Below are 17,050 nucleotides of genomic sequence, written 5' to 3' on the forward strand. Positions count from 1 at the left end.
TGTTCCCATACATCAAAGTTTGTTCGACTAGACACCGTGAACTTTCAGCTTGCTATTAATCAACTTTTTTTTGGTACGCGCGATCCAGGTCTATTATAAAAATAGATGAAATAAAATTAAAAAATTAAAAATTTAAGAAATTATATAAAGTATCTACAAACTAAAAACATATTTGTTGTTTTTAGGTAAAATATGTATTATATCACCTTTATACTTTATTAAAAAATCCAAATTGTATAATTAGTATACTAATTAGTACATTCATTTGTCATTTTTAGCCTAAAATATTAAATAATTTTTATTTTATTAATTATACACTACAATGTACTGTATAATCAATATTATTATATGTCATATTATAATAATGTTGTTGTTAATTAATATATTTCGACAAGTAATTAAAATCGATTAATATGATTTATATAGGATAAAAAGGTATAGATATATTATCTGTATAATAAGCAAGTACAGTTACAAGTTATAAACTAATAATGAATAATGCATATTATGCAATAATCGAATCCAAAGGGCCGGTACGGTTAACTAACCGGAGTTTAATCGAGAAAATACCGGCCCTAAGAATAACAGACTTCATAAATGGAATTATAATTATTACCTATAATTATAATAATAATTAAAATTGCATTTATTAAGTCTGATATTCTTACGGTCGGTATTTTCTGTCCCGATAGACACCGGCCCTACCTAGCGTCACCAAATTAAAATTTGGTAACACCAATACGCGGTTTCAGAGCCATCGTCCCCGCAAAATTTTCAGAGACGACCCAGTCAAAGATCCTACTATCGTTGCCACTCACAGAAGTGGTAAACGGCGCGGCGCACGGTAAGGGCACAGTATAAATATGGAACCTCTTTATACTGTGGTAAGGGCGTATTATAATAACGTGCAACCGATTTTACATAAACTCGCTGATATTTTCGTGTGTCTAGTTGGCTATTTTACTGAATTAGGTAGATACTATTAACAAATATTTCTATTTTTAAAAAATATAAATGGAATTATTTCATAGTAGTCATAAAATATTTATTTACAAATTTTAACTGTTACCAATGGTAACAATGGTTACATAAACGCTTCGCCAGTGCAGGGGTGTTGAATATTTGGAAGATTGGAAAACTCCTTTATATCCTCATTAAATTACAATTTTTATATCTTTTAACATGTAATAGAGAGAAAAATTTTTGATAGAAACTAAAATTTTTTGCTTTTCAGGGAGGAATGTATATATTCCAACTAGTGGACTACTATTCAGCAAGTGGAATGTCATTACTTTGGGTATGCTTTTTCCAAACTATAGCTATTTCCTGGTTCTTTGGTGTTGACCGATTGGGAGATTGTATAGAGAAAATGATGGGGATACGCCCAGGATTGTTTTGGAGGATTTCTTGGAAGTACATTGCTCCTATACTTATGGCTGTAAGTACGCATTTTAAGTTAATATTGAATTTAATGCAGATATTTTATTTTACATTCCGACTATGAAAGTGGAGCGAACTTAAAAAAAATTTATAAATTAAAAACAACCTTCTTGTCATGGATATCTACACAAGATACTGAACACTAAAAAATAAAGAACCAAATAAATTATACCCTGATAATTAAATGATTCAAAATGCCAAACATATCACCATGAGTAAGAGTGGCTGCTTACCATGGATCAGATATTGCCTCTGACCATAATCCATAAATTAGTAATACTCCATTAAGATGTTACATTTTTTAAGCCATACCTTTCATTTGTTAGAGGAGTCAATGTTATTTCTTTATTGTATAGGGGGGATCCGTGGAAGCTTAAGTTCAAGTTTTTGGGGTCGCCCCCTTGTCCCCCGGCCGCCATCTTGGAAATGGGGTGCAAAGAGTTTTCGCGCTATATCTCGTAAACTACCAACTCTCCGGAAAATCTAATTAAACATAACATGTAGAAAATTAAATTTTCTACAATTTCGTTTCTGTTACTTTTTATCGTCAAGTGACCAACAAAAAAGATATAAACAAAAATATGTAAAATTTTTTAACAAGTTTCCTTTTGAAGGTTATAACTTTTTTTCAGTTAATTTTAAAATAAAATAACACTACACCAATTTTGTAGAGGGTTTTTCAGTGAACAATTTCCACTGTAAAGTTGTTTAATTCTATTTATTTATATAGGTTTTACAGCGCTCCAAACTTGACCAGATTCTCGAATGCTCATAGGGATACAATAAAAACAAAAGTTAGGCTTACTTTTCTATCTATATATATTTTTTATTCATACAGTTTATTATGATTTTAACATTCCTATGCTATTATTAATCTGTTTTTGACCTTTCTTCCCACTATAAAACTTATAACCCTAAGCATATAGAAAAGGCCCAAGAAGTTTATTATTATTATTATTATTAAAGAAGAAAAAGGAGCCGAGGTCTAAGACCTATATAGCTCCATTTGACTAAAAAGAACTATGCAAAAAGAAACCTAAACTTAAGACTACATACGACTTATAAATTAATTTAATTTAAGAAACGAAAAATTATTGTTCCCGTGATACAGAACTAAAAGAGTCATATTTATTTTTGAAGCAATTTACAGATACAGCCCCGACGACGTCGTGTGGAAGTGAGTTCCAGGTATAAAATATTCTATTGGATATAGAGTTCTCACGACATTTACTGTGAAACTGTTGTCTGGCTAATTTGTATGGATGACCCCGCAATCTAAGGTCGTTACTCAAAGGGAAAAGATGTGATAGATCTATCCCAAACTTTCCCTGTAACGCTCTATAAGCAATTATTAAATCCCCACGAAGTCGTCGGTCCATAAATGTAGGATAATTTAAGTAGGTTAACCGTTCTTCGTAGGAAGGACGACGACGGCCATAAGGAATTCTTGTTGCCCATCTTTGCACAGATTCAAGTCGATCAGAATCCCTTTGCCAGTCGACATTCCACACGGGTCCGGCAAACTCTAAAATAGGTCTTACATATACACTAAAGAGAGCAACAAAATTTTTTGGCGATATCTTAGAGAAAGTCTTAGATAATAAGTAAACTGATGTTCTAGCTTTATTGCATACCGACTGGATATGTTCAGACCAAGATAATGTTTCCGTCACAAGTACACCCAAGTCTTTTTGCTGCGAAACAGTTTTTAGAGAAACATTTGAAAGTACATACCGATTCCTTGGATTGTTTTTACCTAAATGTAGAACTGCACACTTGGATGTGTTTAATTGCAAGCACCAATCGTCTACCCACTTAGCAACCTCTTGAAGGTCGGTCTGTAATTGATTGTAACCAGAAAAGGGATTTGCATATAACTTTGTGTCATCAGCGAAAAGCGACATGTTACTTTTAAGGTGAATTGGCAGATCAGCAACGTACACTAGGAACAAAATGGGCCCCAACACTGAACCCTGCAGAACGCCACTGTATACACTAAACATTGAGGAATAACAGTCACCAATGCGTACACAAAATTTACGGTTTATTAAAAATCCTTTAATCCACTCAAGTAAGTTTCCTCTAATACCGTTATGTTCAAGCTTAAATAGTAGTCTCTTGTGAGGAACTCGATCAAAAGCCTTAGCAAAGTCTAAATATATAATATCAACAGGTTGATTACTGTCCAAACAAAGAGACCAGTCATTAACACATGTTAACATATTAGTAACTACCGATCTTCCAGGTACAAAACCGTGCTGGGAAATAGGAATTCTATTATTGTTTAAGAGAAAGTTCATAACCGATTCGCGAATAACTGATTCCATCAATTTAGCCGCAATGGATGTTAGACTAATTGGTCTATAATTGTCAGGATCTAACTTGTCACCTTTTTTATAAATTGGAGTAACACTAGAGATTTTCCAGCCATCAGGTAAAGTGTGTGACAAAAATGAGGTTTTCATTATAAAACTTAACGGATGGATAATCGAGTTTGCACACTTCTTAAATAAAATTGCGGCGAAACCGTCTAATCCGGGAGCGGAAAAGGATTTTAAACACAAAATTTTTTGTTTAAGAATCTCTGGATCAAAGACTATGTCACTAATATCGTAGTTACTTCTTGTAGAAACAACACGTAAAGTATTCGGAAGAGCCTCCTCGATTGTAAACACTTCTTGAAATTTTTTGGCAAAAATAGTAGCAACTTCCATTTTCACTGAGGTTGGTTCGCCTGTTTCGGTTTTTAAAATAGGTAACGAAACTTTAGATAAAATAGAATTTCTGACATATTTATAAAGAGGTTTTTTGTTCTTATTTGAGGACAGTTGGTTTTCAAAATTTTGTTTAGATTTAAAAATAGTTGATGTTAAGTTATTAGAAAAAGTTCGATGATTGAGGTAGTCAGCATTCGTTTTACTTCGTAAATACTTTTTCCATAATGACTTTTTAAATTTTATCATTTCAAATATTTCTGCACTTATCCATGGCTTATTAGGATTACATCTACGTTGCACATAATGAGAGTTCGTGCGCATGGATTCATTCAGAAAATTTTCAAAAATTTCCCACTGTTTGTTAACATCCTTACCATTCAACATATCTGCCCAATCTGCAGTAGATACATCTAAGTTTACATGATGATAGTTTATTCTTTTATATGTCATTAGCATATTATTTTGTAATATTTCCGACTTGAGGATCTGTATGGAAGTTGAAATAACTGCGTGGTCCGACTTTCCAATTGGAGATGTAACCGAAATATTAGTTAAAAGATTAACATCAGAGGTTAAAGTAAGATCTGGCTGAGAAGGTTGTTGATTCAGACGAAAACGAGTCGGTTCATTGATTATTTGTTCTAATCCAGAATTTTCTAAGAAATTAATAAAAAGCTGAGATTGAGTATCATGAGGATGATTGATCAGCGGCCAAGAAATGTTGCTTAGATTGAAATCACCAAAAACAATTAACGTTTTATGTTTGGCTATGAGCGTTTCCAATTGACTGTATAATTCTTGATCACTTTGAACGGAACTGTAACCAGGTCTATATATACAAGCTATAGCAAAATTTATTTTTAAATTTTAGAAGAAAAATTAAGCGTCAACCCTTCATAATGGTGATCAGAGAAGTTTTCACAAACAATGTTAAATTGGCAGAAGTCAGATTCCTTTGCATATATGCAACATCCGCCTCCTATTCTCCCTATGCGGTCTGCTCTAAAAATTTTATACCCAGGTATATTTACCATAGAGTCCAAAATATTTTTGTGCAACCAAGATTCGGATACTAAGAACAGTGAAGGTTTTTCGCATTGCATAAAAGTAATGGTATCTAAAAATTTCGCTTGCAGAGAACAAAGATTAGTATACATAATACGCCATTGATGAAAGCTCGAACTCAGTTTTTTGGTGAAAGATCAATTATACAGGGAATACCTTTCTGATACTTGATTGTGACGTTTTTTTCTCCATTCTCGATGCGTTGATTTAATTTAAGACGCAGGTCTTTTAAGTATTGTTCTTGCATTGGAGTTTTATCGTCATCAATCTTTATGTTTTTGTATTGCGTGTTCAGTAGTTTCCTTTTGTTTTTTAAAATAATTTTAGCGACGTGTGCATTCGGAAAAATAACTTTTAATGGACGTGGAAATTTACGATTACTGTCTGGTTTACCTAATCTAAAGACAGATGTTGGTGCATTTGCGGAAAGATCTGTATTAATAGAATTCAAAATAGCGTTAACGGCATTAATATCGTTGTCAGAATCTGGAACATTTCTTATAATGATGTTACTAGACCGATGGATCCGATCCATTGTTTCAGAAATAACTGCCTCTGTATTTACCGACTCTGTCTCAAGAATATGTTGTTTGAGGACAAATTCGCCGGTTCAGAAGAAGAATGACGCAACGGCAAAATGCAAAATTCTTATGAAGAGTATCTTCTTTGATATCAAAATCATAAAGTATGATCAAAATTAGCCATTCACCACACCGTGGTCAGGCTCTCGAGATATAAGCGTTTTTTGGGGTGTGCCGCTTGTCTATGAAGTAACATAACTTTTACCCTATTGTATATTTTGACTTAAAATTTTTCAAGAAACTTCTTCATGAATTATATTTTATTGTTGTGTTGGTTAAAATTATAAACTAAAAGGTTTGTCACTTAACTTTTTTAAGTAAACATCTCCTTTTTTAATGTATTTAGACATTTTGGACAAATTTCATTATGATCTACATACTTCAAAGATGACACAGTAAAATTTTCAAAAGAAAATATTTACAACGACCAGAGATACAGCGAGGTATATATGAAAAATCATCAAAAACGATTTTTGGCATTTTTGTATAAAATTTGATTTTTGAACATGTTCCACCAACTCTAGATAAAAATAAACTTCATATTCGGATTCAGCGACCTCGAAAACATAAAAATAGACTGAAATTGGTCATTCATCTTAAATTTGATTTTCGTGGTCGGCATAACGGTTGATGCCGCTCGCCTAAAATATAGATAGAAAAGTATTGTATGTATTCCTATGAGAATTCGACAATCTGGTCAAGTTTGGAGCGCTGTAAAACCTAGATAATAAATAAAATTAAACAACTTTATAGTGAAAATTTTTCACTGAAAAATCCTCTACAAAATTGCTATGAGGTTATTTTATTGTGAAACGAACGGAAAAAAAGTTATAACCTCCAAAAGGAAACTTCTTACAAAATTTTCTCTTATTTTTGTTTATAACTTTTTTGTTGGTCACTGGACGATTAAAAAGTAATGGATATAAAATTGTAGAACATTTAATTTGCTAAATTTTATAGAGAATTAAATTTTCTTTGGGATTGCTTGTTTAGCAGATACAGCGCGAAAGCCTTTTGCACCCGTTTTTCCAATATGGCGGCCGGGGGACAACGGTGGCGACCCCAAAAACTTGAATTTAAGCTTCTACTGAACCCCCCCCCCACACACTAAAAAAAATAAAATTTACTCCTCTAAGAAATGCAACCCTAAATATAACATTTCAATGGACTAAAACTTTTAGTTCATAAGTTCTATTATATCTAACCTATATTCACTCCATGTAGCAATGAAAAGCTCGAAACAGAAGTAGAAGATCAAGTAGGTAAAGAAAACAGAGCCGCAGGTTGCCTGAATGAAACAATATGGAGAGACAAAAGTATCGGAAAGAAAAAAAGGCAGAATTTACAAAAATATCCTCAGACCAATAATGACATGACATATTATGCGGCAAAAACACGGCGTGACACAAAGAGGAAGAATAGATTGCTAGAAACAGCAGAGATAAATAAAATCGAAAAATTGATGGTAAGACATTATGAAACAGAGCTAGAAGTATAGATACACGACGAAGATTCAAGGTGAAGGACATTAATAACTGGGTAAGAAAGAGAAGTGTATAATGGAATGATCACATAAGCAGAATGACAACAAATAAAATAGAAAGGAGGGCGAGAGCCTATTCCCCAATAGGAAGACGATCAGTAGAAATACCACGAAAACTAAGGGAGGGCAACTTAGAGCAGACACACTGAAACAACAGAGTTCCGTTTACACAAAAGAAGAATAAGAATAAGGTTCAAAAATAAATGTTGAAGCTTCAATAAATAACACAGCTGGAGAAAAATTACAAAAGAAACTAGAAAATGAATACTCAATATCAGCAAAAAATAAAAAGAAAGCTTAAAATACAATAGGAAATTCAAAAATACTATTAGTATGATATAGTTAGACCCAAACCCAGACATCCAAAGTGAAAGTTATCCTCCAACACCAAATTGTTCTATATGGTCCATATAATGTTCAGAAAAAAGTCACACCATTTTGAGCGTCGGGTTTGGGGGAGAGGGGGGAGAAATCTGTAAATTCGTAGCTTTTTAGGTTTTTCGTCAATATTTCTAAAACTATGCGGTTTAGCATGAGCAACCTTCTATACAAAATTGTTCTACATTAAATTTTAAATAAAAAAGGCCCTATGCATAAACCTTCTGGAATGAACGGTTCCAAAGTTACGGAGGTAGTATAGTATAATTGGTCCAAAAAAAGGCCTAACCCAACATCCAAAGTAAAAGTTTTCCTTCAACACCAAATTGTCCTATATGGTCCACATATTGTGAAGTAAAAAGTTACACCATTTTGAGCGACCGGTTTGGGGGGGGGGGGGAGATGGGGGAGAAGTCGGTAAATTAGTAGTTTCTTTACGTTTTTCGTCAATATTTCTAAAACTATGCTTTAGCGTAAAGAATGTTCTATAGAAAAATGTTCTACATAAAATTTAAAACAAAAAAGGTTCTATACATAGTTGTTATAAAATCAACGGTTCCAGAGTGACGGAGGGTGAAAAGTGGAAGTTTTTGATACTTTTTATATTTACCGATTTCTCCCCCCTCTCCCCCCCAAACCCGACGCTCAAAATGGTGTGACTTTTTTCTGAACAATATGTGGACCATACAGAACAATTTGGTGTTGGAGGATAAATTTCACTTTGGATGTCTGGGTTTTTGGTATAGTTATACCATACATTGCCCAAAAAATATAAAAAGTATCGAAAACCTCGACTTTTCACCCTCCGTAACTCTGGAACCGTTGATGTTATAACAATTATGTATACAAGATTTTTTTTTAAATTTAATGTAGAACATTTTTGTATATAACATTGTTTACGCTAAAGCATATTTTTAGAAATATTGACGAAAAACTTAAAAAAAAACTACTAATTTACCGACTTCTCCCCCATCTGCCCCCCAAACCGGACGCTCAAAATGGTGTAACTTTTTACTGAACAATATGTGGACCATACACAACAATTTGGTGTTGAAGGAAAACTTTTACTTTGGTTGTTTGGGTTAGGGCTTTTTTTGGACCAGTTATACTATACTACCTCCGTAACTTTGGAACCATGCATTTTAGAAAGATTATGCTTAGGACCCTTTTTATTTAAAACTTAATGTAGAACAATTTTGTATAGAGGGTTGTTCATGCTAAACCGCTTAGTTTTTTTGAAATATTGACGAAATACTTAAAAAACTACGAATTTACCGATTTCTCCCCCCTCTCCCCCCAAACCCGACGCTCAAAATGGTGTGACTATTTTCTAGAAATTGTGTGGACCATATAGAACAATTTGGTGTTGAAGGATAACTTTCACTTTAAATGTCTGGGTTATGCCATCTTTTGCATCAACTATACTATATTATATATTAATATAAGGTTTCACAAAATGTTCTGGGGAACAAAATAATTAAAGGAAGAAAAGTTGGATAACAAGAAATTTTAGACATGATGGAAGAAAGAAGAAATTTAAAGAATAATGAAGACAATGCAAATAAATAAATAAACAAATTTAAAAAAGTGAGACCAAAAATAAAGATAAGAATAATTACTTATTTAATAATTTAATAATTAGGAAATACTTGTAATGTCTATGTACTTAGTGTTTGAAATAAGGTATTACTTGCATAACTCTCTTAACTCAACAAAGTGGCCATCTTCTTTGATCGTCATGAACAAAAACCATTTAATAATAGTAGATGGTACGTTTGTACGCTAACCTCTTGCTTGAGTGGGAAACATTCAGGAGACCATTGCCTTGTACCGTCATTGTTTAAGTAATTTTTTATTAGGGACCTGGGCTTAATTGTAGAGACCGAAATGCTTTTAAATCCTTTTTTATTTATATTTTAACCATTGAAAATGGCCTTACCTTTGAATACATCAAATTTTTTAATATTTATAATTACAGGATAAAAGTTAATCAGTATATTTTTTTGTTTAAGGTGATATTTATTAGTCAATGTTTTGAATACCAAAGACTAAGTTATGGTTCCTATGAGTATCCTTTGTGGGCCGATATTATTGGGTTAGGTATAAGTTTTTCCTCTATGCTGTGGATTCCAGTATACATAATCTACTACGTTTTCAGCCAACCTGGAAGTTTACTAGAGGTACGTAGACGTTTTAAATAATTTAAATATAATAAGTATTATTATATATCCGTTTTAAAAGTAAATTTTAATATTGTGTTTCTTTCAATATCATGCACTTTAAATTACTTGAAAATATACTAGATTTTTTTCTTACCCTCTTGAAATTCAAGTAATTGCATCTGATATTTTGGCATAAACTTTCTAGTATTAGTAATTCCTCGGGTAAAGTGTAACAAATTTTCCGCTAAGAGGAAGAAGTAGGGTCGTCTAAGCTAATTAAGATTGCTGCATTATAGTAACGATTATATTTTACAAAAACTACCGAGGAAATCACTTACGTGAGTTCCTCGTACTCACTTATGGAGCCTAAACATTAACAATAACAAAAAAGGTAGTGAACAAGATTGGCGTAACGTAGATAGATATGGAGCGCTAGATGTTATGTGTCTCCCAGAGAGACCGAATCCCAAACGAAGAAATACGCCGTAGAACCAAAACAACAGACGCTGTGGAAAAAATCGCGTCGCTAAAGCGGAATTGGGGAGGACATGTCGCCATATTGTCAGAAAACCGGTGGACAAAACGTATTGTCAAGTGGAGGCCACGAGAAGAAGCACTACGGAGCAGAGGACGCCCATCAACCAGATGGGCCGATGATCTGAAGCATGTTATTGGTAACTGGATGCAAGCCGCACAAAACAGAGACATATGGAAAGAGCTGAGGGAGACCTATGTCCAGCAGGGTTTGATGATGATCGAGGAATCAGCATTATATCGTCTATGGACAGACTGTTCGGAAAGGCCATAATGAAAAATTATAAATAGACATAAATGAAAAAATCGGAGAAGACCAGCGGGAAAAGTATGCTTAGATCATATCTATATGGTCGAACAACTACTAGAAAAAATAATGGCCAAAAACAGATCTGCGTATTTTTGGCCGTTCTTAAGAAAGTCTATAACTCGATACCTAGAACCAAGCTATGGGAAGCAATGGAGGGCATCAAAGTTCTACGAATATTAATAAAGGCAACAGCACTCTACAGGAATATCAAAGTAGTGATCAAAACAGACAATAGAATATGCGTGCATTTAAGACGACAAAGGGACTACTATAGGCTGCAGCATATCTCCTACCTTGTTCAAAATATTCATGAAAAAAACCTTGAAACCATGGAAAAGAAATTGCGAAGGAATGGACATACCAGTAGAAAACTAATAGCTATATACCCTAAGTTTTGCTGACGACCAAATATTAATCGCACAAGGCGAAGATGACCTTAGCTTTAGGATGGGAAAATTGAAACAGGAATATACAAAGAATGGAATGGAAATAAACCTAATTAAAACTGAATACATAACAACGGAGAATACAGAAGTAATACAGTAAATAGACGAATTAATCAAAGGAACAGACAAGTACAAGTAATTAGGTTTCATAATATCAAACAAGGGAACATCTCTGAAGAATATATATAAAAAAGACTAGTACCAACAAGAGACTGTGATAACATTGTCAGTAAAAGAGCAACAAGAGTTCTGGCTATTTTCCCATGTAAAATCCCATAAGAAATCGCTAAGGTTCACTCTGGTCATTTTTGACTCTTTTTGTGTTGGAGGCGAGATGGCTCGTCAGGTCTTGAACAGGTCTTGATCAGGTCTCGATCTGGTCTTGATCAGGTCTCGAACAGCTTTGATCAGGTCTCGAACAGCTTTGATCAGGTCTGGATCAGGTCTTGAACAGGTCTACGGCGCAAACATAAAAACAAAAAGAAGAATATATAACACCATGGCAAGAATTATCCTGACTTATGGGTGTGAAACTTGTATGCCTAATAATCAAGAAATCCAAAAACAAAATAAGGGCAAGAGAAATGGAATTTCTAAGGAAAAGCTGCAGAGTAACAAGAAGAGATAAAATAAATAACAGAGTTTAAAAAAAGAATGTCAATGAACTCTGATGTAAAAGACTACGTAGAACATAATAGATTAACTTGGTACGGGCATGCCAGAAGAGCAGACAAAAACTTAAATAAAGAGAATATCAGAGTGGAGCCCGATAGGAAGAAGGAAGAGAAACAGACCCCGAACATCTTTCAGAGATAAAGGGGATGAAACAATGGAAAGAATAAATCTACATGAAGGGGGCTGGCAAAACAGAAAGGACTGGAGAGCACGGTTAAGTAAATATATATTATTTTCCTATCTAGTGCACGAATTTCCTTTTATACATAGAGTTTGTGACGGGTAGCTCTTTAAGGTGGTTGACAGAATCAGTAAAACACAGGATAAAAACAAAGTAAATATAATCAAGATATTTATATACAGATTAAAATAAGTAAAATAAAATATAATTCTATCTTCTGCAAAAGGAAAAATAACATTACATTTATTACTGTCATCAAAACATATTATTAAACAATATATTAAAACTATACAATACACAACACAATATATGTATACAATAGCACCCTCGCTACACGGAATCAACCTATATATATATTCAGTCTCAGAGCCATCGCATTTCACTCCAATGCGATAACATTAAACAGTGACACACAGTCACCCGTCCATCGTTACTACCGCTCATTGCGGTAACGGTTCCGGTAAAACGCCACGTCAACCCGGAGCATCTCACCATTGAACTATTCCTAATTCAACACGTCAGGAATAATAACTGATCCTATGATTCTCCTCCTCGTCTTAAATATGCTCTCCGTACCACTTCTCCTTCGGTTTCGTCTAGTGGGGTATGAAGAGGGGATGCGTCAACACGAATACGTCTTCGATTTTATTTATATTATCCAGATTTAGCCATACGGCTCACACTCCCCCTAAGGGGAAAATTGACTCATCCCAGATACCTACGGTATTATTATAATTTATTTTATTATTATTTAGACGTTTTACTTTTAATTAATATCTTTTTGTTTAATTTTTTCTAATATTAACATTAAAAATATATGACCATACTGTATTTCTGTTAAAGGCATATTAAAAGTTGAGCGTGCCATTTCTATGATAATTTCAAAAAGCTCCACGTTGTTTTCATTGAATTAATTAACAGCTATCAGCATAAATATCATTATAGTGCTGTCTAGTTTAATTAAAGAATAACACATATATAATTTGCATGCAGTTTATTTTGAAATTAATTACAGTTCTAAAATACTTTATGAAACAGTAGTGTTACTCAGCGAAATTGAAAAAAAAAACTAACTAGGTCACTAAAAAAATAATAAAAAAGAGCGAGGCACTTGGAGAGTGATGACAGAAGTCATCATAATCATCTTTGGCTTTTACACCTCTTCGTGAGTCTTTGCCGCGTTTACTATTGTCTACCATGGGTTCCGGTCCTGTGCTACTATTTCCCATAGTCTCACTTCCATCTTCTCCAGGTCTTCTGTGATTGTACCTTTCCACCTTTTTCTAGGCCGTCCTTCCGGTCTTCTACCGTCTGGTCTTCTACAGTCTGCCGTCTTCACTTCGGACCACGTGGCCTGCCCATCTTAGTCTGTTGGCTTTTGTGTTGAAACGAAAACGACAATAGACTACCCCAGCTAATTGAAATAATATTCGATAATATTATTCCAATCATCCAAGATAGCTATCGTTCACCCCAGCCTAGCTCAGTCTCTCAGGGTGTTTTCGTCTTGTCCTAATCTTAGATATGAACTCTGAAAATTTAGAATGAAAGCAAACAAAACAGTATTTTTATCTAATCATGTTTATTGTTCATAAAGATGAAATAAAAATGTGACTTATTAAATGCATTAACAAATATATTCAAATTCTTGCCACAAACTAACAATTTGTAGATTATACTTATGGCTTTTGGTATCTGGTTCGATAGTAACTTATTGATGTCGAATGATACAGCTGTTGACTTCTTGTAGACCTGGGCAGATGTTCGTCCCTAGGCCTCTGCACCTGGAGATGGTAGTCGTTGCAGTCTAGATGTCATGTTGTCTTCGCCTTATAAGTAGCATCACCGGCGATGTTGACGGCTTGAGGCTCGCGAAGGGAGAAAGGTTGATTTATTCCCAGAAACTAGAATACAAAACGGTGTGGTATTATAATATCACCCTGTACAAAAGATGTTTTATTGAAAGTAAATTGTCCGCCCTTGACCAAGGCCGACGCGTGAGGTTGCAAAGTTCATTCTAATATATAAGTAAACGCCCGATGATATGATACCATTATTATTATTGTTATGATTATTGTAATAGTTAGCAGTAACCACGTTTAAGATAGGTCGTGATTATAAACAAGTTATTATGATTTAGTCATCGATATGGTAAACCAAAAATATATGTATTTGAATAGAAATAAGAGTTTTAATTAATTGGGATCAGAAGGCAGTAACAACACACTTATTTATGACATGGCGTTCCTGTAAACTAGTTGGAGAATCTTCTGAAGATGGGAACTAAAGATTGGAAACACCGACGGCGGAAAATGGAGCAGACCAGGACCCAAGAACCGAACCCAGTGGAAAAAGACACAAGCGTTAAAATGTAAGTAAGAAATTTAGTCTATCTTTATTGAAAATGCTTCCTTCGTTTTTTTATATACATATTATTATTGAACATTGAATATTTATCTTTGCTGATTTTTGAATAATTTATGAAGTATCGATTTTTTTTAAGAATATCTATGAATTTTGAAATATGAAGTGATTTTTGAATTGAATATTTTTATAGAAGTTTATTATATATGCTATTCTTGAATTTTTATTGAATTTTGAATTGTTATTGAATTTATTTGAAAAATATCTATCCGATTTCGATTTTTTAGTACGGTTATTTTTGAATATTTTATGGAATATCTAATTTTTTCCAAAAATTTCTATCGAAGTTTGAGATGTAAACTTATTTTGAATATTTTTATCTAACTTTTGCATATGCTATTTTTTTATTGAATTTTTGTCGAATATGTATACTACTATTGAATTTTTATTAGCCAGTTGTTTTTATTATTGATATTTATTGATTATAGAGATCGGTTTTCATCAATTTTGTGTTAAATTTTGTATAATATGAAACTGAATGAATAATTTTGTGTGATAAATGATTTTTTTTTAATGAATAATGATTAGTGATGATATACGTTGATATAAGAGCTTAAGATAAACATTGCTGTAAGCAAGAAATATACTTTTAACGAACCGACCTGATGAGTCGAGATAAGGAATTTGAAGAAGGACTATATAGATTAGAAGAAGAACTAACAATATTATAAGCTAAATATTATGAGGCAACTAGAGACAATAAGAAACCCACTGCTCTTGTCAAATTAGGAAGGTACTAAGTGAATTATAGAAGCTCGAAAGCTTATTAGAGACCCACTCTGTGTTTTGAAGGGTAGGGGAACATGGGTAACAATGAGACACTTTTTTTTTGGAGCTTAGTATTTTAGAAACTAAGCTAAATAATATTTATTTTTTGAGTTTTACATGATGGTATAAGTATTTACAAATAATTTTGAATAGAATATAATGCAAAAAATGATAAATAAAGTAAATACAGAAAATATTCTATCAAAATGTCATTTGTCTCATTGTTACCCATAGCGGAGGTACAATGAGACACTATTTGAAAAGTGCAATTTTTTATGCAAAACATTAGAAAAATAATGAAAAAAATATATCAAATGTTTAATTATTTATTATAAAACACCAGCATGAGCTAAAACTAATAATAATATAAGAAAAACGTAGATAAACATTCATTTTACTGAATATTAGAACTGAGCAAAACGTGATCCAATAATAATAAAATAAAAAAAAACATTAATTTTTCTGCCTTTCGGAAATAAATAAACTAAACCTTATTGTAATATAACAAAAACATAAACATTAATTTTGCTGAATATTTAAATTGAACTTAATTTCAAATGAATAAAAAGCGTTTTGTTATGCCATAGTTAACAGGACATGGCAAAATCATTTTTATGTCTTTTTGGCAGCGTTGTAAGCCAAACTAAATGGCTTAAAGACTTTTAAAACCAGAGGTTGCAACTTGTTCGTTGAATGTGGAGGAAAAGTTATAATAGTAATTCAATTCTCTTGCCAATGTCTAAAACTTTCAAGTTATTTTCCTTAGCTACTCTTCTGATGCTGGATCCAGCATCTACAGCTGTACGCAATTGTTCCTTTGTCGAATTTCCTAGGAGGATTTCGAGTCATTTTTTTTCAAAAATTAATTTAAAATTAAGATATAAAATAATTTACATTATGGGATACAATGCGACATGTCTCATTGTTACCCAACAAGCAATGTCTCATTGTTACCCAAACGACCTTTACAACAAAAAAAAATTAATTTCAACCTAACCTTTAATCGATTCAATGAAAAAATATCTCCAATTATCAAACAATAAGGCCCTGCATATTATCCATTCGCCAAAAAATGAAAGAAAAGAGGTTTTTCGTTTAAAATTCAAAAATACCTACCTTTACCAAAAAAAGAATTGGTCAAATATTAACACTCACTGCCGGTCGGAACGAAACTAAACATGTGGGATGCCTACAAACAGAAACCTTGTGGTCCTTACATAAAAGCTAAAGCGCGCATGCCAAAATTTTGACGAAAAAGTCGCATAGGTAGCCAGAAATACAGGTGTCTCATTGTTCCCCGTGTCTCATTGTTACCCATGTTCCCCTACCTATTTTATTCATGATTATTCGTGAATAAACAACGGCCTCAAAGCAAGGGATTGAGGTTGTGAAATTTTTAAAAGAATTTGATCTAGCCAACGATGTTATACCCGCTTCTATTAAGGTAGATTGTCGAGGTGTCGTGGTTAGTATTGAGCATCATGATTGTTATATGGAATATGTAGAAGAATTGGAACTTTTCTCTCGAGTAAAGCCACTTTGATTAGTCGAACGTAGGCATTGAGGGATAAGTAAAGGAAGTGATGATTATGATGTTATATTATGAAAGGATATATTGATGATTAAATGAAAAATGATTGTTATATTAAGATGAACTATGTACACTGTAGAAGTGCTATTATATGAAGAAAAATGAAGAAATATATAGTTGTAGTACCAGACGAGAAGAAGAAGAGAAAAAAAAGAAAATTTTTAGTCAAATATGTGGGAAAAATGAAAGAAGACACAAAAAAAATTGCAAGAAAACAAGCAAAATTAAGAAGATA

The 17,050-nt window shown here is 33.0% G+C and overlaps 1 protein-coding gene across 3 annotated transcripts in view; it reads left to right on the forward strand.

Moving 5' to 3' along the window:
- LOC114332268 (sodium- and chloride-dependent GABA transporter 1-like) overlaps nt 1-17,050 on the forward strand; it is a 230,178-nt gene that overhangs the window by 205,466 nt on the left and 7,662 nt on the right. For all 3 annotated transcript variants that reach the window (XM_028282037.2, XM_028282035.2, XM_028282038.2), the window contains 2 exons: nt 1,235-1,438; nt 9,737-9,904. In XM_028282037.2, the coding sequence (XP_028137838.1) occupies nt 1,235-1,438; nt 9,737-9,904 (372 nt within the window). The remainder of the gene's footprint in view (nt 1-1,234; nt 1,439-9,736; nt 9,905-17,050) is intronic.

This window comes from Diabrotica virgifera, chromosome 4, assembly GCF_917563875.1.
Source record: "Diabrotica virgifera virgifera chromosome 4, PGI_DIABVI_V3a".
Taxonomy (NCBI): domain Eukaryota; kingdom Metazoa; phylum Arthropoda; class Insecta; order Coleoptera; family Chrysomelidae; genus Diabrotica; species Diabrotica virgifera.